Here is a 27781-nt window from a genome sequence, read left to right as displayed (position 1 = left end):
GTAAGACTCCTTGCGCATGCGCACAGCAGGGGAGCTCCCGCAATGGCTCCTGGGTGTTGTAGTCCCGTGCTGTGAAAGGGTTTTTATTTTTTTCCAAGTATATTTGTGTGGGTTGATTTTTTTTCTCTCTCTCTCTCTCTCTCTCCCGTTTACCCATACTTCCTCACGGGCTTGAGTCCGAGTCGTGACGAGAAGGCGGCGGCGAGCGATTGGGCGAAACAGGAAATGTCAGGCGCGGCCGTGGCTCTGCCGGCAGCCGGCTTTACTGCTCCGCTGACGAGAGCCGGGCCTGGTGCCTGAGGAGAGTCCGCCGAAAGACGCGGGAGCCTGCTGTGAGGGGAAGCCGACTCGGGAGACGGGGCCGCTTCGTCGCGCGGAGCCGGAGCAAGTGGCTCAGCTGAGAGGCGAGCGGCGGACGATGGAGCCGGGAGAGGCCTCGCCCCGTCAGCGCTGAGTAAGTTCCCGAGGTGGGAAGAGACGTTTCTCCCCAAATTTGGGAAACAGATGCCACGAGTCTTAAGCGGGTCCCTGATGCGCCCCATCTATCCTAGCGGCGGAGGCTGCGACCCGCTCAGCCTGCTTTCTCGCTGTGGGCTTCGGGGCACCGCTTCGCCGCCTCGTCTTCGTGGTCCTGTGAACGTGGGCCAGAAAGAGAGAGTCAGGTGTAAAAAATACTGTAGATGAGCTGTGCTTAGGGGAGGGGGCGTTGTTGTTGTGTATTTTGTGTCTTCAATTTGTACTCTTGTAAACCGCCCTGTGATCTTCGGATTGACTGGTGGTACGTAAATCTAAATTAATAATAATAATAATAATAATAATAATAATAATAATTAATACAGGGGGTATGGCCACTCTAAATTCTGGTAGCGGACGTCTGGTATGTATTGTCTCCTGACAGCCTTTGCAACAGAGAGAACAGTTCTGATAGGTAAAAATGAGGACATGAGGACACACCAGCCACTCTGCAGCAAAATGGGTTGTGCCCTTGGCTGCTGAATTTCTGAATGCCCCCCCCCTTTATGTTGCAAACCACCCTGTGGACTTAGAGTGATTAATACTAGTAATAGTAATAATATATTGTTGACATCCATCTTGTCTTGAGAGACAATGGAGTGCTTTTCCAGGGATGAAGTCAAACAGCGGCATTATTTTATTTTTATTTATTGAATTTATGTACCACCCTATACTCAGAGGTTTCAGGGCGGTTCACAGAAAAGATCACAATATATAAAATCAAAATAAGAACAATAACCCGATAATACCCCCCGATATGTATGGAGGTCCTGGGCTGCCCAGAAGACAAGACCCCACTGATCAGCCTCACTGATGTGGCTCAAATGAAATCAGAGCAAAATGTTCAGCACCAGCTTCCCACAAGTAGAAAACTAGTGGAGCAGGTATGCAGGGTAAGCTTGAACTTTTATCTATGGTGCTTTTAACTTTTTAATTGTAGGGGGATACATAATAGCATGATGGATCTCTTAAAAATGGCATTCCCGCTATCAGTACTCCGAAATAGCACAGCTTATTCTGCTGCCACACAATCCACTACCTTGTTCTGTAGCTTGCCTAGGCCAAGCATAGAAGATTGTCCTACAAAACATTAGGTCAAATTCTAACTTTACCACTTCAGGCACTAGGGGAAGTGGGTCATATTATTTTTCCCGTAGTTCTTCCCATGTAAAAGCTCCGTCCGTGTACGTCGGAGAAAAGCTAACCTAAACATTAGTGAGTTTTTAAAGGAGAGGTTCTGGCACAAAGAAGAAGGGAAATGCTCCCTTTGAAAAGTCCTTTCCCCAGATCAGCGAAACTTAAGGAGCATCTTCTGAAAGGCAAACTTGTGTGAAGGCAGAAAATTGGACATGCATATGAAAAGTGGATAAATATGCCCCTTTGGATTGCTGCCTTGGTCTCATGGAATTTGATGTTTCAGTTTAAACGTTTCATATTGGAAGTCCAGAGGGGACTAAAACAGCCTGATAAATAAAGCTGCCAAAGGTTACTAGCTTGCTCCTTTTCCCTAGTCGACCAAGAGGCTAGTTGCCTGCCTTTTCTTACTGGAGGAGCAGAATCCCCTTCTCCCCAGGCAGTAAATGCAAGCTAGTAAACAAAATTGCCTTCTGTCTGGCCTGCTGGCAGAAGGAGGATGAAGCAATCTGTCTTTTCCTCTGCCAAACAGCTGCTCACTCACTTCTATGGAATTCGTGGTTGCCTATAGCTTGGCAGGCTAGTTGTTAAATACAGAACAGAAATAAAAGAATAGGAATAGGTCTAATTTTAGCAATTTTTTCATGTGTGTTTATGATACTCCCTTTTCAAAGGCATGGAAAGCCTATATACAGGTAAGGAGTGTTGAAATCTTCACCCTACAATTCAGAAAGCTTTCAATCACTTAACCTTCACTGAACACATCCCATTGTGAAGGCTGTTAATATATTTTTAGCATTTTTGCATCACCTTTTCGTTGTGCTGTAAAAATGGTAGAGTAAAAATATGTTACCAGACTTTAATATTTCATGTAAATTTTGCCTTTGTACACCCAAGTATGCCTTGTTTATATAACTGCAATTTGCAGTCATTGCATAATGACTTAATAAGCTTTGACAGGTGGAAGCAACTTTGGGCTGTTGAAAAAATCAATAAAATGTAAACATTAAAAAGAAACAGAAAACCCACTGCAAATCTAAAGCAAATAACAACAGGAAAAAAGTTAGGAACAGAAATCGAAGCATCTTAAAAGACCAAAGGTTTTCTGTCTTGATCAGACTATCACTGGGAAGGGAGCCAAATGGATCTCCTGAGGCATTCTGATACCTGAGCACAGCAACAGGGAAAGCCTTACTACACATTCTTGTCAAATGAGCCTCAGATATTAACAGGATATGTGATAGGGCCTCTTCAGACAATCTCAGAGAGTAAACATGCTACTATGGTGGGAAGCAGTTCTTTAGGTATCCTGGTCTGAAGCTGTTTGGAAAATGTTTGAACACCATATTTTAATTATGGAAATTGTCCAGAATTGCTTTCTTTGTAACTTCCAGTACTGCCTTCAACCTGCATTACACTTTAGATGAACTATTTCCCACTCTTTCCGCTCTCGTGTATGTCTGCAATGTTGAAGTTCAGAGTAGGGATGACTAACCTGTGACCTGTCAGATGTTGTTGGGCTGCTATCTCTGGTTGTTGGCCATGTTGGCTGAAGCTGATGAGAGCTGGTATTCAACAACATCTGGATGGCCACAGGTTAGCCACTCAGGTTTATACAGCATTCTTGGGGCCCAACCTGGATATGATGGCAACATGCTGAACATAGAATAAAGTCTATTTCCACAATCCAGATAAAGCGGTGAGGGATGATTGGAGCACACCATGCCGGGAATCTGAACCCTTGCTTAACCTATACACCCCTCTTGCTTTTTAGAAAGCCTTTTTCCCTCTAGCTAGGCTCTGAAACAGGAAGTAGCCTTGCTGGAAGAAGAACAGCTTAAAAATAAGTGGGTTTGAGTAAGAAACTGGGAGAGAGTGCATGTTCCATCTGTTCTGCCTTTCTATCATTTAAATTGGCCACTCCTTCAGCTGACAGGGAATTGCAAGGTACCCCAAGCCAAATAGAATAAACATGTATAGAAGGGGACTTCTAGTGATGCTGCTTATTTTCAAACATACTTCCATAGCCAGGGTGAGTGTTTTTAGAGACTTAAATTGCACTTAAAGGCTATTAATGCCATTCTGAAGGCATTGTTACTGTTTCATCATAATGTAAGATGACTTGAAATCAAATTAAAGTGCTGTAAAGCAGCGTGGGAGAGAATTAACAGCCAAGATGCAGATTAAGAGCACAATCATACACATCCCAAAGTCAAATTGGCAAGAGCTATGAGTTAAGCCTTAAAAAAAGCACTTTGGATTGTGGTCCAAAACTAAATACTAGGCAAACAATGAAATCAACTGACTGCAAAGGGTTTTTGGGTACTTTGATGTATTTATGGCCATCTGCTCTTCATTTCCTTAGCATTTCATCTGAAATAGCTAGGATTCAAAGTAGACCTGTATTTTGTGGTGGGTGCACACAGTGATGATTAACTGGTACAGAACAAGCAAGGACATTAAGCCATGGTTTGCAGTCGACTTAATATCTAAAGCTGTTAATCATCATTTTCTGGTTCTGATAAAACAGGGAACTTATAGGTAACGGGAGACTTCCATGTTTGTTTGTGTGAAGGGAGTAGCAAAGTGACTGCATGCATGGCCATATGGTTCATTCATACCTATTAATCCAAGTTGTGATCTGAATGCAGCCAGGATGTTTATTGCAAATCATCGACCAGAGAACTTAATTAAACATTGTTTGTTTTTATTATAGCTATGACATTATTATAGATGAGCTATACGACCTGGTTGGAGTCAGCAGACAATAATGAGTGGTGCAGCTTTGGGCATTGAGATAGTAGTTGTCTTCTTTCTGGCATTAATCATACTACATCGGTATGGAGACTTCAAAAAACAGCACAAGCTTGTGATTGTAGCTACCCTACTTGCTTGGCACCTCTGTTTTCTCATAGTATTTATATTGCCTTTGGATGTCACAACGGTAAGGAATTTCATTTTATTTCCCCACTTTGTATGAAAGTTGATTATTATGCATAAAGTGTTCTAGGTAGGAGTGGCAGATTTTCTTTTATTAAGTGGGCAGTACTGATACTTCTAAAAAGTTGTATCAAATTGCATAAAAGCTTTGATTTTCAAAATAATCCTTTGTCAGCAGGCAATATTGGAAACAATTAAAAATAAAGAGTGAGTGAGGATTTGGACATCCACTATATGCCATTGCTCTGTCTAAAATGAAATTTCAGCTCGGCTCCATTTTGATCGTTGGTGTTTACAGCCCCCCATCCCTTTTGTAGCTGTTATGCTACAAAAGTTACAGTGGTTAAAATGAGGCACAATTCACCAGCTTTTCCCAGCCCTACCTCTTTGAAGCTCTCCAGCAGTGCCCTCCCCATTCTGACGAAGTTGCTTGCATGTAGGAAGCTTCCCCAGCATGAGCATGACTGCTGATGGTTATGATCCACAGTAAACAGGACCAGGTCTGGACATGCAGACCCATGCTCTGCTGCTCTGATCAGTGGATTCCTTCTATGCCAGGCATAGGCAAACTCGGCCCTCCAGATGTTTTGGGACTTCAACTCCCATCATCCCTAGCTAACAGGACCAGTGGTCAGGGATGATGGGAATTGTAGTCTCAAAACATCTGGAGGGCCGAGTTTGCCTATGCCTGTTCTATGCTAATACATGGCTGTAAAAAAAAATACCTGGAAATGGTGCATTATAAGTAAAGCTAATTTATTTGACCTTATAGTGAAAATGAGTACAGGTCACTCCCCAGTTACATGGAGGTTACATTCCGAACCCCCATGCGCATATGCGAAGTCTCGTAAAATGGGGAGTTGCCTGTATCAGCTCAGCTGATGAGTGGGGAAGAACCTTTCCCACCCATCAGCTGTGTGAGAGCCACTCTGTCCCCCTGGCTCTTGCGTGTGAGTGGACGGACATTGTGGCTCTCACACAGTTGATGGGTGGGGAAGCGACTGCTGCTGCGCTACCACACATGTCAGCAGTTAGGTGGGGAAGCCTTCTCGCGAGGAGACCCTCCCCATAGCCTGAAGAGGATCTCCTCTGGGAAAAGTCTCCTTACGAGCTAGGACTCCTCTCCAAGATGTTTCTGGGATCCCGATACTGCATGTGTGCATGGTCACGTGCAAATAGAGCATGCGTAAATGGGGAGTTGCCTGTATTAGATTTAAATATGCAACTAAATTAGCAGACTTCTTTATAACCCTTCCCCCCACCCAGAAATATCATTTCACTTTTCTCTAATGGCTGACTCTTTTGTTGTTGTTGTTGTCCTCTAGACTATATACAATCGATGCAAGGTTAATCTGAATTCTAGTCCACCTGAAAGTACCACCAGTAATGTTTCATACACTACTCCTGCTCCCAGGTACTTATGTTCTTATGCACAGCAATCTTAAACTACTTCTTTTCTGTGACTAGAAAATGCCTTAGTTACTTTATGAAACAAGTAAAAGATCTACTCTTTTCTAAAGTTCAGTTTCTGTGTGGCATGGGCACTCATCAGTATACAAATGAGAAAAGGGTAAACCTCTCATTTTAAAAGGTTTCTATGCATTTTAAAATCTGGTTGTGTTTTAGAAGTTGTATTATTTCAAGTACTGCTCTAACTGGAAAATTTGGATGGGGGGGAACGTTTAGTTAGAGTATCCCTTCCCTCTTCCCCTGGCTTATTTCCTAACTACCACATCTTAAAGTGGAAAGGTTTCACAAATGCCTAAGATTATCTTGGTGTCCCTCTAGGAAGGGTCAGTTTGTAGTTTGTGGAGTAGCTGCTGAAAATGCTCTGCACCTAAGAGATCTAGGTGGCAAAACACCACTCTTAATTATTGTGATGGGATATATAGTGGGGGGAAGGCAATCTTTATAGCCTGCAAAGCCTTTGGCACATCATTGACATCAGTTGCTTGTAGGTTTAGTTGGCCAGTAAGATTACCTGCAAACCTGCGGGAAGCCAGAGTAGGCACTGGATCACTGTGAACCAAATTTCTTCTCTGATTCCTCCTCTGCTGTATGAAACATCATAGGCATGCATTTCAGGAAGAAGATTGAAGTTAAAGAATCATTGTAAAGTCTGAGTAATCCAAAAGTTATTGTGATGAGTATGAGTTACTCGTGCGTAAACTGGTGCCTCTCTAGGCTAATTTGCCTTGTTAAACCTTTCTGACTGCACAGCCCTTTCTAATTGTGACTGGCTCAGTCACTGGCAGAATCCGTCAGTGGGCGTTTCTTGAACCTCTTCCAACATAAGAGTTGTTTGACACCCAGTCTCCTCCTCCTCTCACTGCGCGGGAGTCTTCTGCGCAGGGAGGGCGTGGGTAGCGGAGGACCTGTCCCCTCCTCACTGAGTTCCAGTGAAGAGTCCTGGAGCCCTCTCTCCGATTCCCCCATCTGCCCACCTTTATCCCTGGTGTTGCGCTTAAATGCTTCCCCCTCCACTGAGCTGTTTCTCCCCCTGCTGCTGGGTCCTTCTCCAGCATCATCTAGGAGCCTCCCCTTCGCCTCTCGCTCCGATGTCAGTTCCCTGACAGTTATGATGTATAACCCATATTGAGAAGGGTGGAAATTTGCATTCATGTGTGATGATGGAATAATTATAGCCGAGGTGTTATTCTAAGCTTCAGCTTGACTCAGAGAAATCAATTTAATTTGCATGTATTGCTTTCACGACTCTTAAATAGTGCCCATTATGTGAATTACTTCGGCCTTTTTTTAAAGGCTTCTATGATTGTTGTTTCTGGGGGTTTTTAAAAAACAAAGCAGCATGGATTTCTGAATATCACAGTGTTCCGTTTCTGACTAATTTGTGATTTTCTGAACAAAATAATTAATGTTACTTTGCAATAACATAATCTTTTTTTGAAACAACTAAACATGACTTTAGGAGAAAAAAACCAATGCTTTCTTCTTTGTTATACGTAAATCTGCCCTTCTTTCTTTACAGAAAACATGAATGTTTCAAACCATGGAGTTATATTCCTGATGGAATTATGCCAATATTTTGGCGGGTGGTATACTGGACATCACAGTTCTTAACATGGTAAGGAACTGGAGAAACTTCTGGAATATTTGAAACAGCTCAAATGAATACATTCAAAGGAACAACATTGTGTTTAGTATTGTTTAATATGTAGTACTAGGTGGCTGACCATTCAATGTAGAACTTTTGGTTACTTTAATCCAGGGTTAGCCAATGTAGTGCCCTGCAGATGTTGCTGGACTACAGCTCTCAACATCCCTGACAATGCTGGCTGGGGCAGATGGGAGATGTAGTCCATAAGATTTCAGAAGTTATAGTCACTATTTTTCCAAGGCCTACAGTTATGTTTTGTTTCAAGCATGTTATGCTAACAAATGAATAGTGGATAGGTAAGATGAAATGGTTTTGTTCATTAATTTTGTTGTTTGTTTCTAGGATTCTGTTACCCTTTATGCAGTCATATGCTAGGTCAGGAGGCTTTTCCATTACTGGAAAGATTAAAACAGCACTAATTGAAAATGCAATCTACTATGGGACATACCTTCTGATATTTGGAGCATTCTTAATATATGTGGCTATAAATCCAAAATTCAACCTGCAATGGTAAGTTTTGCCATACACTTTTATACTTCAGATCTTTATATATTGAGGGTTTTATTTTAGTACACAGTTGATTTAAATCTGTGTTATGGGGTTTAGAGGAAATATTTTGTGTCACATGTAGTGAAATACATTTAGTATTTTCATAACTTGGATTTTAAAAGAAATTGTCAGACTGGGAACCAAAAGCTAATTTGGGCATTGCCAAACTTTTGTCACTCCCCTTGCCCCTGAAATTTCATTTCAGTGCTGACAGCATGCTCTGTTTTCAGCAGGGATTGACTCCACTCAGAAGCTCCAATCATGTTTGCAAGTAGAACCAATCCAAGCAGGGCTTGCATTGCCAAATTCAAAGGGTGGCAAATGCAAGCCAGACACAAAAGAACCCTCAGAAACACATTATAAGGCTCCTAATTGTTCCTCTAAGTCCGTGGCCTTACATATGACATGGTTGGGGTATTATTATTATTATTATTATTATTATTATTATTATTATTATTATAGTGTGGAGCAGGTGGACACAGCTGGTGGGAAACTGCCTCACAGATCAACAATGATGGCAGGCCTAGTGGGCAAAAGGGTCCCCATCCCTGATTTAATGCTTCACACATAATGGGGGTCATCTGCAAAAGAAATGTTTATCTAAATTAAAAATAATTTAAGAGAGAGTGAATTTCTATTTTTAAATATATGAGTGAGCTTTGTTTGTATAAAGATCATTAGTAATTATTTCTATGTTAGGAGTCAACTTCAGACAATTGGAATAGCTGCTGCCAACACCTGGGGCCTTTTCCTTTTGGTGCTGCTGTTAGGGTATGGCCTGGTTGAAATTCCACGCTCTCACTGGAACGGAGCAAAGAAAGGTTACCTTCTTATGAAGACTTATTTCAAGGCTGCTAAACTGATGACTGAGAAGGCTGACGCAGAAGAAAACTTGGAGGATATAATGGAGGCAAGTTAATTCTGCAACCTAAGTGTGGATGGTAGATAAGACCCTCATTTGCTTTGGAAATTACGGTACATTAAAGCAAAAAAGTCACAAAATAACTGAGATTATATCCTACGCTTTGCTTATGCAAGGGGAATTCCCTGCTCCCCGATGGTTTGATATTCCAGTTTGTTTCATAAGCCAAAAGCAGCCAAGTTGTGTCTTCCCCCATCTCCGCCTGCCCATCTTCTCCACCATTTCTTCTACCATTTTTTGCCGCCAGGATAAAATGAAGTCATAAATAAGAATGCATTGCTGGCAGTTTGGTAGAAGTCCTACTGCAATCTTATTTTCAAAAATATTCTTAACTTTAGCAGCATTGCATCTTGCTGAATTGCACATGAATCGAAAGTGGGGGCGGGGACTCAACTACACCTTGTTGTTGTTGTTTAGTCGTTTAGTCGTGTCCGACTCTTCGTGACTCCATGGACCAGAGCACGCCAGGCACTCCTATCTTCCACTGCCTCCCGCAGTTTGGTCAGACTCATGTTTGTAGCTTCGAGAACGCTGTCTAACCATCTTGTCCTCTGTCGTCCCCTTCCTCTTGTGCCTTCAATCTTTCCCAACATCAGGGTCTTTTCCAGGGAGTCTTCTCTTCTCATGAGGTGGCCAAAGTATTGGAGCCTCAGCTTCACGATCTGTCCTTCCAGTGAGCACTCAGGGCTGATTTCCTTAAGAATGGATACGTTTGATCTTCTTGCAGCCCATGGGACTCTCAAGAGTCTCCTCCAGCACCACAGTTCAAAAGCATCAGTTCTTTGGCGATCAGCCTTCTTTATGGTCCAGCTCTCACTTCCATACATCACTACTGGGAAAACCATAGCTTTTACTATACGGACCTTTGTTGGCAAGGTGATGTCTCTGCTTTTTAAGATGTTGTCTAGGTTTGCCATCGCCTTTCTCCCAAGGAGCAGGCGTCTTTTAATTTCGTGACTGCTGTCACCATCTGCAGTGATCATGGAGCCCAAGAAAGTAAAATCTCTCACTGCCTCCATTTCTTCCCCTTCTATTTGCCAGGAGGTGATGGGCCCAGTGGCCATGATCTTCGTTTTTTTGATGTTGAGCTTCAGACCATATTTTGCGCTCTCCTCTTTCACCCTCATTAAAAGGTTCTTTAATTCCTCCTCACTTTCTGCCATCAAGGTTGTGTCATCTGCATATCTGAGGTTGTTGATATTTCTTCCGGCAATCTTAATTCCGGCTTGGGATTCATCCAGCCCAGCCTTTCGCATGATGAATTCTGCATATAAGTTAAGTAAGCAGGGAGACAATATACAGCCTTGCCATACTCCTTTCCCAATTTTGAACCAATCAGTTGTTCCATATCCAGTTCTAACTGTAGCTTCTTGTCCCACATAGAGATTTCTCAGGAGACAGATGAGGTGATCAGGCACTCCCATTTCTTTAAGAACTTGCCATAGTTTGCTGTGGTCGACACAGTCAAAGGCTTTTGCATAGTCAATGAAGCAGAAGTAGATGTCTTTCTGGAACTCTTTAGCTTTCTCCATAATCCAGCGCATGTTTGCAATTTGGTCTCTGGTTCCTCTGCCCCTTCGAAATCCAGCTTGCACTTCTGGGAGTTCTTGGTCCACATACTGCTTAAGCCTGCCTTGTAGAATTTTAAGCATAACCTTGCTAGCGTGTGAAATGAGTGCAATTGTGCGGTAGTTGGAGCATTCTTTGGCACTTCCCTTCTTTGGGATTGGGATGTAGACTGATCTTCTCCAATCCTCTGGCCACTGCTGAGTTTTCCAAATTTGCTGGCATATTGAGTGTAGCACTTTAACAGCATCATCTTTTAAAATTTTAAATAGTTCAGCTGGAATACCATCACTTCCACTGGCCTTGTTATTAGCAGTGCTTTCTAAGGCCCATTTGACTTCACTCTCCAGGATGTCTGGCTCAAGGTCAGCAACCACACTACCTGGGTTATACGAGACATCCATTTCTTTCTGGTATAGTTCCTCTGTGTATTCTTGCCACCTCTTCTTGATGTCTTCTGCTTCTGTTAGGTCCTTTCCACTTTTGTCTTTTATTATGGAAATCTTTGTACGAAATGTTCCTTTCATATCTCCAATTTTCTTGAACAGATCTCTGGTTCTTCCCATTCTATTGTTTTCCTCTATTTCTTTGCATTGCTCGTTTAAGAAGGCCTTCTTGTCTCTCCTTGCTATTTTTTTGAAATCTGCATTTAATTTCCTGTATCTTTCACTATCTCCCTCGCATTTTGCTTGCCTTCTCTCCCCCGCTATTTGTAAGGCCTCATTGGACAGCCACTTTGCTTTCTTGCATTTCCTTTTCATTGGGATAGTTTTAGTTGCTGCCTCCTGTATAATGTTACGAGCCTCCATCCATAGTTCTTCAGGCACTCTGTCCACCAAATCTAAATCCTTAAACCTGTTCCTCACTTCCACTGTGTATTCATAAGGGATTTGACTTAGATTGTATCTTACCGGCCCAGTGGTTTTTCCTACTTTCTTCAGTTTAAGCTTGAATTTTGCTATAAGAAGCTGATGATCTGAGCCACAGTCAGCTCCAGGTTTTGTTTTTGCTGACTGTATAGAGCTTCTCCATCTTTGGCTGCAGAGAATATAATCAATCTGATTTCGATGCTGCCCATCTGGTGATGTCCATGTGTAGAGTCATCTCTTGTGTTGTTGGAAAAGAGTGTTTGTGATGACCAGCTTGTTATCTTGGCAGAACTCTATTAGCCTTTGCCCTGCTTCGTTTTGAACTCCAAGGCCAAACTTGCCAGTTGTTCCTTTTATCTCTTGACTCCCTACTTTAGCATTCCAATCCCCTATAATGAGAAGAACATCCTTCTTTGGTGTCATTTCTATAAGGTGTTGTAAGTCATCATAGAATTGGTCAATTTCAGTTTCTTCAGCACCAGTAGTTGGTGCATAAACTTGGATTACTGTGATGTTAAAAGGTCTGCCTTGGATTCATATTGAGATCATTCTATCATTTTTGAGATTGCATCCCAGTACAGCTTTTGACACTCTTTTGTTGACTATGAGGGCCACTCCATTTCTTTTACGGGATTCTTGCCCACAGTAGTAGATGTGATGGTCATCCGAACTGAATTCGCCCATTCCCGTCCATTTTAGTTCACTGATACCCAGGATGTCAATATTTATTCTTGCCATCTCACTTTTGACCACATCCAACTTACCCAGGTTCATGGTTCTTACATTCCAGGTTCCTATGCAATATTTTTCTTTACAGCGTTGGACTTTCCTTTCGCTTCCAGGCATATCCGCAACTGAGCGTCCTTTTGGCTTTGGCCCAGCCGCTTCATCAGCTCTGAATCTACTTGTACTTGTCCTCCGCTCTTCCTCAGTAGCATGTTGGACGCCTTCTGACCTGAGGGGCTCATCTTCCAGCGTCATAACTTTTATATGCCTGTTGTCTTTGTCCATGGAGTTTTCTTGGCAGGGATACTGGAGTGGCTTGCCGGTTCCTGCTCCAGGTGGATCACGTTTGGTCAAAACTCTCCACTATGACCTGTCCATCTTGGGTGGCCCTGCATGGCATAGCTCATAGCTTCTCTGAGTTATTCAAGCCCCTTCGCAACGGCAAGGCAATGATCCATATAAGGTGCAAGGCCGGCACCTTATACTTTTAATAAGTGTTTCTGGTCTCTCTCTTAAACAGGAGGTTCGCAAAGTTAACGAAAGCTTCAAATACAACCACCCTTTGAGAAAATGTGTGGACACAATATTAAAGAAGGTAACAAATTTATCTTTGCAATATTATTGAATATCACGTTTTATCACGGGTAATGAAAATACCACTCAGCATGGCAAGGCTTGTCAGCCTAGTTGCCTGGGCAAGGAGTTTGCTCCCTCCTCTTTCCCTTATGCCATGACATTGTCAGCTTGACTGGCTGGGGTCTGTCCTAAATCAATCAACCAATCACAGTGCAGAAGCAGCAGTAGTACTTTGGGGCAATTGGGATGCATGGAAAATGTGTGGAAGAATGGAAGGTAGAGTTTTTCCATTTATTGATTTAATATTCTGTCCCCCTCCCAACAGCTTTTGCAGCAAAAATAAAATCACAAAAAGGCTGTTTCATGGCTGTTACCTGCTACTACCCCATCTCAGCAGCAAACGCTTGTAGCCAAGAAGAGTGCTGCAACACTCATCACAGCAATTTCTCTGGCTGAAATGGTGTTATCCTATAACACACTCTTTTCTACAGGGAGCTATTCTGGCTCCTGTTGCCACTTTAGAGGGTCAAGAGGAGAAGATGAGAGGCAACCCCTATTCTCTTTCTGGCTGGAAAGTCTTGGCCTAGAAAAAGGAAGGAGGCGAGTGTCCTTTCAGCTGCTTCTTATGAGGGTTTCAGGCTAGCTAGCTTTGCTGCGGTGATGTGTAGTGCTGTTAATATGTATTGAGACTATTATCTTTCCATTTCAGTGTCCTGTTGAGTATCAGGAAAGAATGGGTAGGAACATGGATGACTATGAAGACTTTGAAGAAAGGCCCAATACTTATCCGACAGAGAAAAACCTGGCTAAACTTCATAAGCAGGTAACAAGATAGCTTAAGTGTCTTAAATTTATGTAGAGCTATTCCATTTCTAGGGAAATCCACATGTGCAGACATCTGAAGTCAACTAACGTGGTTTGTATACTCATTCCAAAAGAGTTTGTTTTTCTAATAGAGCTGGTGTGCATCTGAACAAATAATTGATTTTTTAAAAAATATTTCCAGTGCGGTTGTAAAAACTTGTGCTGCAGGGGAGGCAGTAGAAAATTAATCAAAGACTAATAAATCCAAAAAAAAGTTACAGTGAAAGAGAAGTCTGTGCATTTAATGGCATGTAAGAATTCTACTTTGCAACTTTGAACTGTGAATTCATAAGACATAACTGGTGGCCATAGACATTGCTGTGCATGGGAAACTGTTTTCAGTTTTAGTTTGGTGTGTGCATTAGTGTGTGTGTGTTATACATCGCTTTGAGATATATGAGTAAGGCAATAGAATAATAATAAAATGTGCATTTTTAATTAAGGAGTACTTTACTCATTTGGTGGAATATTTGAGCCATTTGTTCTGTTTATTTATCTCTCTACCGCCACCCTGGAACTATTGCCATAGATAATTAGAATGTTGTTTTTGTTTCCGTAGGTAATTTATTCTGTTCAAAGGCATCGTCGTACGCAGGTCCAGTGGAGAATTCTTTTAGAGCAAGCCTTTTACCTGGAGGATGTGGCAAAAAATGAAACCAGTGCAACTCATCAGTTTGTTCATACTTTTCCATCTCAAGAACCTGAAAACAAGATTGCTCGGTATCTTTATACACCAACTGTTGGTAAGTGTTGTTCTTCATATTATAGGATACAAAATGCTAGAAAACAAATAGAAAAAACAAAAGTTCGTCACAGCACCCTGCCCAGATCACTCCAACCTGTGCCAGCAGCGCACGCACAAGCAGTTACAATAGGCTGCGGGAAAAAAGGATGTCTGTTCATTTCTCCCAACTTAAAGTCCTCTTTCTCATCATAATAGTAGTTATTCATTTCTACAGCGGCTGTTAGAGGAAATGAGCTGCTTTGAAATGATTTTTACATTTCCTTCCCTTGCTATTTCCTCGTTTAATAACCTCTTCAGTAATCGTGTATATTTTTCCAGAGTGGTACTGGGAGTGTCTGCTGAGGCCATGGTTTCACAGAATCCTTGCAATTATTTTGGCCACATTTTCTATCATTGTCGTATGGTCGGAATGCACGTTCTTCAGCACAAGGCCAGTTCTGTCTCTGTTTGCAGTCTTCATAAAACTGGCAGAGAAGAATTACAACTATTTCTACATAGAGGTCAGTTTATCAACTCTTAATGACATTTGGGACTTCTAGAGTAATTTGCTTGTTTCTTAAATGCTTGTATCTTCTGATCGTTTTAGAGCTGGTGAAAGGATGTTTGGAGGGAGCAATTGTGGTGGAGTTCAGGGGATTTTTGTGGGTGGAGTTTGGCTTTTCAGATGGTGTTCCCCACAATATGCAATTTCATGTATATGTGTGGTACAGGAATGTTACCCACCATGTAAGTGAGGAAATGTCTGTACATAGTGATCCCACAGCTATTTCTGTCAGGAAAAAAAAAGTAGAATGGTCATGCAGCTGATTGGCAGCTGATCCCATGGTACAGGCTTATTCTCACTAACTTTTCTCCATGCAATCAAGTACAGTGACTTGTCACCTTGCAGAAAAATATGCAGTTGTACCCTGGAAGTCAAACGGAATCCGTTCCGGAAGTCCATTTGACTTCCAAAATGCTTGAAAACCAAATCGTAGCTTCTGATTGGCTGCAGGAAGTCCAGAAGCCCCATTGGATGTTCCGGTTCCAAAAGAACGTTCACAAACCGGAACAATCACTTCCGGGTTTGTGGCATTCACGACCCAAAACTTGCAAGTTCCAGGGCGTTTGGAATCCAAGATACATCTGTAGAAGTATGAATAAGTCGGCCCTTGTTTTGTGCATCATACAAACAGTGTTATTTGCACCTTTACATTTGCATAGTCCGTTCTCATGCTATAACCCTTTGTATAAAGAATGCATGATCAGTTTATAAAGCAGCTAACAAAGCAGATTATACTTACCTGACTGTGAATGCAATCTTTGTTTTGCAGATGGCTTGTTTCTTGACCATCTTTTTCCTCAGTATCTGTGTTTACTCTACTGTCTTCAGGATCCGTGTATTCAACTATTACTATTTAGCTTCTCACCATCAGACGGATGCGTATAGTTTGCTTTTCAGTGGCATGTAAGTAATTAATTAATGTATTTCTTGGATAGCTTTAAATAGTTAGAGGTGAGGCAATGCAAAAATTACACTATAACATACTTAGTTCATAACCCAGGTACATCCAGAGAACACTATCTTCCTTGATTCACCTCAAATACAATATATCAGTGTTGGGAAGTCTCTTGTCCATTAGCCTAATTAGGTCTGCCAGGCCTTCCCATTTAGCCAATGATACCATCAAGCCACACCCACCTGTCCTACACTTGAGGTCATGTATGATGTCAGATGTGAGGCAGGTGAAGACACAGCTTCCTGCTAAAAGTAGGATTTGCAGGCACTGCCAATCAACCGATCACCAGGATCCATAAAGTTCCATGGAAAGGAAAATGAGTGTCCTGACCTCAATTAAACATCAGGCCAACTAACCAAATAGATTCCCACCCCAATATATGAATGCTGATAGTTGGTGACAATTGCATGTTGAACAGATACAAATATTGGCTATTTTGTTTACTACTAAACATCGAAAGAATCTATGACAAAGAGTGCTCAAAACATGCAATAGGCATACATGAAAAATATAGATACAGCTCCTAGATGTTTTGATAGTTAGCATTGGTTGATAAGATCTTAGTAATGTGGAAGGAAGATGGAGATGCCAAATACAGAAGAAAATGCTTCAGAATTGCCAACTCTTTTCACGCAGGCTGTTTTGCCGTTTGACTCCTCCACTGTGTCTGAATTTCTTGGGCTTGACTCATATGGATTCAACAATTGCAAAGAGTTTAGAACAGCCAACTGCATATACATCTGTAAGTAAACAGAATATGTATTGATGTAATGCGTTTCAACAGTAAATGTTAAATGGTGTTCACAGATCAAAGTTGAAAGTGTTTTGCCAAAAATGAAAGTTTCATTGGGTAAGAGCCAACTTTCCAGAAGTGATGTTCTGTCTGTCCTTTCCTGCCTTTTGCACACACACCCATCCTGCTTTGGAAGGTCTCCCCACTGGGAAGGAGAAGCTTGGAAAATTCCTTTTGTGCACGTGGAAGTCCATTGCACAAGAAGAATGCTGCAGTTGGATATTGTTGATTTCAGCTCAAGATTTCAACTTTGTAGGGTTTTATCTGACTTCTCTTTTGGCTGCTTTATACCAGATAGAAGCTCTTCTTTAGTTCAAATATGTGTACCTCTACGCTGGACATTGTTTCTGCTAGCAGTAACTGGCATATTATGTTACATTACATAATATTACATCCATTCACGGTGAAGCTCTTAAATCCCATTAATCTCAATAGAAGAGGCCCAACTCTTCCACCGAATTAACTGGGAAAAACTTACAGCTACAATCCAAAGCCCAGCCACTGACTTGTGGGGCTTTGTGGAGCAGCAGGACCATACCCACAGCCCTGCTGTACATAGTGGCAGAATGAAATATGGGGCAGTGGGAGGATGATCTCTGCAGCAGCCAGGAGCTGGCACAGTAATCCACCCAGGTCTTACCACACAAAGGCAGCTGAATAGATCCTGAGCTAGCTCAGCCGTTCCCCACCTCTGGAATGCCACCTGAAGGGATCTCCCAGCGGCACACCTGTCCTGGAGAGCATAAGAGAGAGCCCTTTATTAGCAAAGTGATGCTGGCATCACTCCATTGGTAGTGGCTGGCAAGAGGCCAGCAGAGTTGGGTGGAGGAATGCCTATAAACATAAACATAAACACCAAGTCCAGTGCAATGATTTGCATTGCTCTACCCCTTTTTGTTGTATTTATTTAGGCATCTAGCATAATCATAGATTTCTAGCCTGCCCATTCTTAATAAAAACCAGTGCAATAAAATACTATGTGCAAAATGGCTCCATGACGGCTTATCCTTCCTGCTGAAGGTCAGCCCCCACAAAAGAATGTTTTCTAGTTCTAGAGTTCTGTGGTTTGACGGTAACTACCAAAAGCACCCCTCTGTGCACTTTTGTTGTACACAGCTTGAGTCTAAACAGAATAATGAAATGGCACTTGCAGCAGATCAAGGTCATTGCAATGAAATATGCAGCCCCCACCTACTTGAGGCATTGAGTAGTTAGCAGCAGCTCCTTGAATTGCATCAGGACTGCCATGGAAACGGAACATGCCACTTTTCTGCCAGCAGGTGGTAGCACAGAGCAAGTTGTTAGATCTGCATCTAAAAGCTATCTGTTAAAAAAGTTAAACACCCACCATGGCCACCTCTTCCGTCCTTTTCTTCCTAATGTAACACTTAATGTCTCAACAAATGAAACTGACCTGTAGAAAACGTAACTTGAAAAAAGTGACATTGCACACACTTTTGCAAACCAAGAAATCTTTAATAAAAAATATATTTTTTAAAAATAGTACTTTGAGTTGCTTTATTTAAAATGGGCATCAGACTTCCCATTCCAGTTGATTGTATTGATACAAGCTCATGAAGAGGTAGACCATAAAACCAACATCCTTGCTGGTTGTCATCTGTGGCAAATTATAATCCAGTTTTGTTCTTTGGTAAGTAGCTGCCAGTAGTACTACAATGTCCCAATTATGGAATTGCACAACAGGTACCAGCATTGTTAGCACTGTTGCGCCAAGTAAAAACATACCTGTTAGCCCAAGCCTTTGAAGGGTTTTTGTTAGCCTACTATAGCTCTAATTAGAATGGCAATCTGGGGTTTTAATTACTGATTTTGTTACTGCTTTGTTTGCTTTTGTTGGCTGTGGATTTAATTTAAAGGGTAACCTGCCCTGTGATTTTCATATGAAGGATGGAATATATGCAAGATGTACATTAGTACAATATAAGTTCTAATGCCTAAAAGTTGCAGTAACGAAAACACCTGAGCGGTGATCAGAATCGCCATATTAAACCTCTGTTGCTTTTTGCCTTCCAGATTATGGGATCCATGAAAGTGTTGTCCTTCATAGCAGACGGATTTTATATCTATTATCCCATGCTGGTTGTCATTCTTTGTGTTGCTACATACTTTAGGTAAGTAACAAGTAATTCAGATTTATTTTGTTTGCTGGGATATTTGAAATAGCTAGTCTGTTCCTTCACCCGTATATTTGGGTGTTTCCAAAAAGGTTGGGAAAACTTAATTAAACAGATGCCATCCTTGCACAGTAATAGAAATACCAACATTCTTTGTTAGCATCAACCTTCAAGTGCTTAGTCACCCATGCTTCCTTTGTTTTTGTAACACTGCTTCCAGTTAAGTTCATTTATGATAGCAGGCTTAGTGTTTACCAGCAGAGTAAGCCTCTTGAGTTAGCGTGGGTAGAAAAAGATGGGATGCAAGACAAGCTCATAGTCAGGTAATAAGTGACCAGAATGAATTTGTACCATAGAATTTAGAGCAAGCTATACTCTACCCGACGCTGGTGGCGCTGTGGGTTAAACCACAGAGCCGATCAGAAGGTCGGCGGTTCGAATCCCCGCGACGGGGTGAGTTCCCGTTGCTCAGTCCCTGCTCCTGCCAATCTAGCAGTTCGAAAGCATTTCAAAGTGCAAGTAGATAAATAGGTACCGCTCCAGCAGGAAGGTAAACGGTGTTTCCGTGCGCTGCTCTGGTTCACCAGAAGCGGCTTAGTCATGCTGGCCATATGACCTGGAAGCTGTGCCAATAAAGCGAGATGAGCGCCGCAACCCCAGAGTCGGTCACGACTGAACCTAATGGTCAGGGGTCCCTTTACCTTTACTATACTCTACCCACCCCATAACTGGTGTCTTCTCCCATATTTTACAAATTGTGACTCAAGCAGTTATATTCTATTGTAGGTATTCATAAGTTGATGATGGTTCTTGGTACATACACTTCAGCATAAAATGTATTTTAAGGATTTTAAAGGATCTCGCCTTTCATTTCTTTATATTCAACTGGACTTCAGATTGCCCCCCCAAAAACCCACAGTTTTTCCACATGTACCATATAGGTAAAGGTAAAGGTACCCCTGCCCGTACGGGCCAGTCGTGTCCGACTCTAGGGTTGTGCGCCCATCTCACTTAAGAGGCTGTCCGGAGACACTTCCGGGTCACGTGGCCAGCGTGACGAAGCTGCTCTGGCGAGCCGGCACCAGCGCAGCACACAGAAACGCCGTTTACCTTCCCGCTATAAAGCGGTACCTATTTATCTACTTGCACTTAAGGGTGCTTTCGAACTGCTAGGTGGGCAGGAGCTGGGACTGAAAGACGGGAGCTCACCCCGCCGCGGGGATTCGAACCGCCGACCATGCGATCGGCAAGCCCTAGTCGCTGAGGTTTTATCCACAGCGCCACCCGCGTCCCTCATGTACCATATAGGTTGACTTAATTTATGTTCATTTCTGCTTTAGAAGTGAGTTGGGGGATCACTTTTCCCAAATCACATTTTTTAGAATTGTGGAGTTGGAAGGGACCCCAAGGATCATCTAGTGCATTTGCATTTATGTGAACATACGAGTGCCCTCCTTCATTCATCATATTATTCTTTTTCTGGCTGAGAGAGCAGAGATGGGGTCAGGAAAGGGAAGTCATAAGCTCAGCTGCCTTCCAATCTCACCCTAGGATTGAGGTCAAAACAGTTTTGAAGTCAAACCCCCAAAAAGGCAGTAGGTCAAATCTCACCTTGCGGCTGATGTCTTATGCTTTTATTTTTTGGCAATGGAAAAAACTTTCCCCCCTCCTTTTATCAGTTTAGGAACTCGATGTTTGAATCTTTTGGGATTCCAGCAGTTCATGGGAGACAATGAGATGACTTCGGACTTAATTGATGAAGGAAAAGAGTTAATCAGAAGAGGTAAAAAGAAGAAGAAATATTTTATGGTTTTTAATTGTTGTAAGCGACTGTAGGGAAATAGACGGAAGCTAGCATCACTGTCCTAACCATCTCAACTCAGAAGTGAGTCCTACTGAATTCAGTAAAGTTTACTCCCACACAAGCAAGGTTAGGAATGTAACCTAATATGGCACCTAATACTATATATGTACCTCTGCTAGCATCTCTCAAAATTGGGAGAAAAGAAAGATAAACTGACTTTTCAGGGCTACTGCAAATTTGAAACATTTTGTGCATGATTGAATTATCTAATTTTGTTAGTCGGGGAAGCAAGACAGGCTGATAATGCATTAATGGAAAAATGAGTATATTGTGCACTGGAACTCAAAGGTGCAGGACCATATGAAGCATTAAGTGCAGTTTAGGAAAAAGTGAATTTTATAAAAGTTTGTGGTTTCTCTCCCCCCCCCCCCCATTTCTCTGATTGTCTTTTTTCACTGTTAAAGTGAAAAAACAGCAAAAACCACCTAGGACAGAGCATTGTTGCTTGAAATTCTGTAAGTTTATATGAATCCATAGAAATAAGTAAAAAGAAAAGTACGAGTTCAGATTAAATTTACAGAGGAATCAAAAGTAAATGAAAGTATTTTCTCTCTCTTTAGAAAAAAGAAAACGGCAAAGACAGGAAGATGGTGAAAACAGGAGAAGGGTATATATGACCAGCTCATTATTTTTCCATAGTCAGTAAGAGATAGCGTCAGAATTGAAACACAGTACAATTATGTGCAGAGTGAAACTTAAAAACCTATGAGCCCTGATGGATCAGGCCAGTGTCCTGCCTAGTTCAGCATCCTGTTCTCACAGTGACCAAAAAGATGTCCTAGGAAAGCCTGCAAGCAGGACCTGAGTGCAACAGTACTCTCTCCAATTGACACTCCCCATCAACTGGTATTTAGAAGTGTGCAGATTCTGACACTGGAGGTAGAACATAACCATTGTGGCTTATAGTCATAGGTAGCCTTATCCTCAATGGCATGCCTAGCTTTGTATAGTTATACGATTTAGGAGTGCACCAGGTTATTACTGCACATTTGAAACTTGCATTCTGTGTAGAACATCAGTTGCTCACCTTTTGTGGTTTAAAATAAGGCGATGCTATTTTTTTATCAGCTGAAGTTGTGCCCCACAGAGTTCAACCGCAGACCTACTTAAGGAACAGGAAAGGTTTTAGACTTGTAGCAGGCAGGTCTACCCCTCTGTTATGCCGGCCAGTCTTTCCACTAATCTCTAATAAGGATCCCGGAGATCTATAAAGATTTCAGAAGATTGGAGAGAGTGATTTAATATCATTGCAATAAGAATAATTGTCAAACAATATTATTCTGCTATTACATGTGTTAGAGGATGTATACAGTCTGTTGTATGTGTTTGTTTTGTTTTGTTTTTGACCAGGAGTGGAAAGAACGATATGGGAACAACCGTGAAGATTCTTCTAGAAACAGAAATGTTCAAGCAGACCAAAAAGAGTCTAGCTTCACAGAGACTAATACAACTAGATGTAAGAGCTTATCTTGTTTGCCATGGCTTTTGCTTAACAGAAGTAGTACTGGTATTATGGTGCTCCTCTATATTTCAGATTTAGGTACTTCCCAGCACTGCAGTAAATTGGGCTGCATCTATACTATCCATTGTGTAACCAGCATCCTAGCACTTTAAACAAACATAGCTTCCTCCAAAGAATCCGGGTAACTAGTTTGTAATGGGTACTGAGTCATTAAGAGACCTCTATGCCCCCCCCCCACAGAGCCACGATTCCCTCTTCCTAGGGAACTTTGAGAATTGTTGCTCTATGAGAGAAGTAGAGGTCTCTTAACAACTCTCAGCACCTTTGAAAAGTATAGTTAACGCTGTTCTTGGGGGGAAGTTTTGACTGTTTAAAGTGGTGTGATACTGCTTTCAATGGATAGCCCAGATAGGGCCTTTGCCTGCTAGCTTTTTTCCTCGCTTCTACATTCTGTATTAACGTCATGCAACCGAGACAAGAGCATTTTCACCTCTTTCCTGGCAAATGATCTCTTCTCTTTCTTAAGTGAGGAGTGACCTGCTAGTTCAGGCCTGACCACCTCTTTATTTATCTGAGGATCATGGCTAGTCTTCTGTATTTTGGTTCCGGTCTCGCAATCAGCTATACGTGGATTAGTCTGCCTCCTAGAGATTTTGATGAGACTTGAGTATGAGCAACTTGGAATCAAGTTTGAAAATAATTAAATAAGTTTATGAACCAGTGCTGAGTTCTGCCTTAAAGCCAGTTGATATGCTGTGCTGATTTTGGAAAATACACATTCTCATTTGAAGAAGAAGAGAAAAAAACTGCTCTTAACCCCTCAAAGCCATATGCTCCAAGCTTTGGAAACCCTGATGGCGTATTGACAGTACCATTTATTTATGTGTTTGTTTGTTTGTTTAAAAATATTTTTCTTCTTTCAGCAGTAGCTTCTAAGTACACCCGATCAAATGGAAGGAATGAAAGGGACAGAGTTGAGCTGCTTCAAGATGCCGAACCTCTGGACTTTAATGCTGACTCAGTTGGTGAAGATCCTCTCGACTCCGATTCAGGAAGGTGAGAAATTCAGCAATAAATACAAAGGGATCACGTATCTATAAATATCTTATTCTTTTTCTCCAGCCATCATTATATTCTAACTTATATTTAGGATCTTTTATAAGGCAAAATTAGAGCATAAATTTTTAGAGATTATAGCTTGTTCTTCCTTTTCAGGTTTCATATCTTACAGTTGTTTAACACAGTTTCTTCATATAGTTTCTTTATATACTCTACAGGTACCAGCCTGGTGGAAGATACCTGTCGATGTCGCGAAGCAGAATCTTTGACGATGTCTAAACCAACAGTCTTGCATCCATTGCTGTGGTGAATGTTCTTTCAGTAATGCATTCTGCAACCAACACGACCTCACTTTACAAACAGAAAACAGAATGTGGGAAATAAGAAACTTTCCCCCTTTCAAAATGCACTTTGTGTAATTAATTGCCCAGTATGTGCTGGGCTAGAGCATTGGCTTCTGAAACTGGAACCACCTCAGCTGTGCCTTGCCCATCTCTGCCCGTTCCTTGAATGCCCCTCCCCATAATATGGGAATTGTGAGCCATAGGTAGAGAACAGTATGGCGACAGAGAGAGTGACCCAGAAGGGAAGGAAATGAAGGGATTTGGAGGGTGGGAATGGGATGCTAGGCAGTGAGCCATTGGGGGGGGGGGTCAGTCTTATTCTGGGTATGATTTGTTCTGAACTGGAAGACCTTGTGTTGATTTTGCTTAGAATCCTCTCCTGGATTCACTTGTGTGTAGGCAGCCACTGATACATAAAGGCGTTCTGTTGGGTCTTTTACAATTGAATCAGGGAAATAATTCTCAGTCTGTCAATCGTCACTGTAGATTCAGTTTTAAATAAACAAATGTAGGGCTCAGCTGGAGTTACCATTCTTAAATGTTGGAGGTTATTTGGGTTTTCTTTCTGTCCCCTTTCCTTTGTTCCCTTTCTCTTTTCTTTTTTAGAAGGCTGTTGCTCTTTAAAAAAATATCGCAGTGCAGCTGGGTCATTGTAAGTGCAACTTAGTCATAGCTTGATGCAATTGCATGGCCTACCTTCAATTCAAACCATGGGCGTGATTAAAGAAGCCACTCTGGTTAGGTCATAGACTATCATTGACTGGCCTTCACCTCAAGTTTGGGAAAAGCTGGAGAGGTTTAAGGGCAAATCTCTGCAAAATACCTTCATCATCTGGAATGCCTGCACATCAACCATCTGAATCGAGAATGATTTCTGTCAGCCTTATATGCATTTGAATGGTATTAGCATGCATGATAGGAAAGACCCAGTAGAATCTTAAATGTTCACTAGCACTGACTTAAATTCATAGATACTGGCACATGCTTACTGAAGAGGAAAAAATATACCACAGAGATTTTATGTATAATAGCTGCAGATGAAAATCTATTTCAGCTAAACCACACTTAATGGATCTGTCTGTGCAAAGTGTTAATTTCTACTGGAGGCAAACTCATCACTTCAAAAATAATGCACTGTTCAAATAATTCTTGAAGTTTATGAAACTGGACCTTTTCTTTTGAAGAAGTGAACTCTGCAGAGTAAGATTCCTTAATAGTAAACAGCACTGGTGGCAACCTAGTTCTATTGCCTTTCACAAGGAATCCACATTTTCACGATACATGTGCTTTTTGCACTCAGTGCAGATTTTCACTGCAAAAGAATAAATGCTTCCTTTTTCCAAACAGAAATGTCTGTCAGGAAACGCCAGTGAATGTGCTACATAATGGGCTTCATCAGTGCTGGGTGGAAATATGTGACTATAAATGGGGCTGGAGGAAATAAAAAGCAAATGTCATTTTGAGGGATGTTTGGCAGTATCGTAGGACACCTGGGAGTAAGTCCCCTTGAACCCAATAGGGTTTACTTTTTGAGTAGACACGTATAGGACTGCACTTGCTTGCTTTCTTAAAATGAAGGCTAATGGTTGGCCGTGACCATATATTGTAAAGCTACGAGGACAGATATCCACTCTTTCTTACCAGCATGTTTCATATATGAGGAGGAGCTTTTTAACTTATTATAAGACCCTTGGGTATTTTAGGAAAGCAAAGGATTTGAGTGCTTTGTATATTGAATAGCATGGCTGTAATCCTGCAGACAGGCTGTTCAAATTCCATTGATTTTGATAGGACTTAAGGAGCCTAACACTGTGCAGGATTGCAGTGCTTAAACTAGATGTTATTAGGCATGGGTAGACTCTGCTGCTTTCTCCTTCTTCATACCTAAACAAAGAATGTGTGATTTCATACTGTGCATTGCTACAGTCCTGCCTTGCATCATTGGCTCTTGGAAAGGAGGACAAGGCATGACACGTCTATGTGATGTCATGCACAGATGTTACAAGGAATGGAGTGGGGGAACAGTAGTGGTATTTATCCATATCTCGTATCACATTGTAGTTAAGCATTTTAGGATTTAGGGGGTTTTTTGGGGGGGTGCGCGAAATCAGTGTTAATGTGATTCACAGTAGCTTCAGTGAAGTGTCATATAAGTAATGCATATGTTGAAAGTGAATGACTGTTGAAAGCATGTTATCTGTCCCTTCAATTAACTGTGATTTCACTTTCATAAATGTTGGAATTCAATCCAATAAATGGTCTGATGCTGAATCCCAGTGCATGCACCTCTTTGAAAATCAGTGGGCTCCTCATATATCCTAAGTACGTATAATCCATTAAACATGGCACAGAACATATTTTTTAAGCTATTTTTTTTTAATATAAAAAGCCCTAAATGTTTTATTTATCCAAAACACTGATGGAAAACAATGGATTATGATATTAAAAAGGATTTTCATGTGTTGAAAATGCTGGGACTTTTAATGAAGTTGTGTTAACTAGTGCTAATCAGCAAACTGATATGGGGGGATATATGAAATATTGCACCAGAGATGTCATGTTTTTAATAGTTCATTTCTTTTGAGCAAGGGTGTGAAACCTTTAACCCTCTAGGTGTTGCTGGACAAGCCCCTTCACCCCTGAGCAATAGCTCTGCCACCTGGGGCTGATGCAGATTGGGGGCCCATCAACATCTGGAGAGCCACAGGTTCCCCAACTCAACTTTCAACTGATGAAAACATTGTTATAAGAAAACACATGTATTAAGACTTCTGAAAGCTCCCTAGTACTTGATTTGGATGATGTTGGGTGAAACGCCAAATTGTAGTTTACCTCTCATGTTTTGGAAGGTAAGCAGAGATTTACTGGAGATCTTCAAGGTGGGCAAGTCCTGCTGAAACTGGTTGATATGGGATGGTTTTCAATACAAGTGAGATGAACTGACATTATCGCGAAACACACTGTGTCTCACTGGAGCTGCCTGGGGCTTGGGGGGGCAGTGATACTAAGGCAGCCCTGTGTCTGAGGTCACTTTCAGAGTGAGGCTAAGGCTGCTTGGGTGGTGTCCCTGAGACTTAAACTGCATGATGCTAATATTTCCAAGATTCTAGTGTCTTCCTCTTTATACACCGCTGTGGAACTTCAAACCAAAACCTATGTTTTTGAAAACATTCTTGCTTTTGCTTAGAGCTCTCTATCTACACTGGTGGTAGCAAAACATGCCACCAAACAGAATAATGCACAGGAATGTAGTTTTTCAAGTCACAGTTTCTAAAAATTCTAGTGGTACTTGGATGTTACTGTGTTGAGATTCTATGCTGACCAATTTTTTTTGAACTTGTAATATTTTTCTGGAACCTTACACTTAATGTGTTTATAAGAATTTTTAGATTTCTTGTTTCAACTCAGATAAGCGAGAATACAGTTTTCTTAGCTTCTGCAATCATGCAACACTTGTCTTTGCTACTGTCACTGATTTATTTCCCTGTTAATGCCTCATTCATGGTTAAGGTACATGTTGCTCTCCTATTGGGAACAGGAATAACTGCTATGTAAACAGCATTAGGATTTGGAGTCATGAACAGTGAGATGTATATTTGCTGCCAGTGTATAATTATTTATATCTAACAAGGGATAAATGAATCACTATCTTAATAAATTAAAATGTAATGCTGTATATTGGTTGAAATTAAAATTAACTTTATTACATCATGCTTCCCTTGTCAGTGTTTGCTGTGTAATTGTGAAATGCCAGAAAGGTTATCAAGACTGAATACAGAAAATTCAGTAAATTAGCAGAGCATATAGTCTTAAGATGCAATGAGAGTCGTATTCATGAGCAGGATCCATGCACTTTTTTTGTTTTTTCCTTAAAAAAAGAAATAGGGACAAATGTATTTGCTGTCCTGTTCTTAAGAATCTGTAGTGTTCCCTTTGCCATTCTGGTACCAGCCAAATACAGTTGTACCTTGGAAGTCGAATGGAATCCGTTCCGGAATTCTGATCGACTTCCAAAACGTTCGGAAACCAAGACTCCTGCAGCCAATCGGAAGCCGCGGAAGCCCCATCGGACGTTCGGCTTCCAAAAATAGTTCGCAAACGGT

General features: G+C 41.5%; 1 protein-coding gene across 2 annotated transcripts; it reads left to right on the top strand.

Moving 5' to 3' along the window:
- The first annotated feature begins 31 nt into the window (after positions 1–31).
- Positions 32–27389, top strand: LMBRD2 (LMBR1 domain containing 2). 2 transcript variants are annotated; one of them, XM_080973486.1, is made up of 18 exons: positions 32–454; positions 4364–4591; positions 5913–6001; positions 7577–7672; positions 8048–8215; positions 8954–9164; positions 12858–12932; positions 13623–13736; positions 14337–14520; positions 14841–15022; positions 15836–15969; positions 16658–16763; positions 18849–18946; positions 20629–20732; positions 21374–21420; positions 22164–22269; positions 23202–23331; positions 23553–27389. In XM_080973486.1, the coding sequence occupies exons 2-18, from the start codon at positions 4418–4420 to the stop codon at positions 23611–23613; spliced, it is 2079 nt and encodes a 692-aa protein (XP_080829612.1). In that variant the 5' UTR covers positions 32–454; positions 4364–4417; the 3' UTR covers positions 23614–27389. The 2 variants fall into 2 exon arrangements, with proteins under 2 accessions (XP_080829612.1, XP_080829611.1); XM_080973485.1 differs by having other exon boundaries at positions 23199–23331.
- The last annotated feature ends 392 nt before the right edge of the window (positions 27390–27781 follow it).

The sequence above is a fragment of the Podarcis pityusensis genome (genome assembly GCF_964106645.2).
Source record: "Podarcis pityusensis genome assembly, chromosome: 11".
In the NCBI taxonomy this organism is placed as follows: domain Eukaryota; kingdom Metazoa; phylum Chordata; class Lepidosauria; order Squamata; family Lacertidae; genus Podarcis; species Podarcis pityusensis.
Note: the sequence above shows the minus strand (reverse complement) of the source record. Positions and strands in the feature narration are given on the sequence as shown.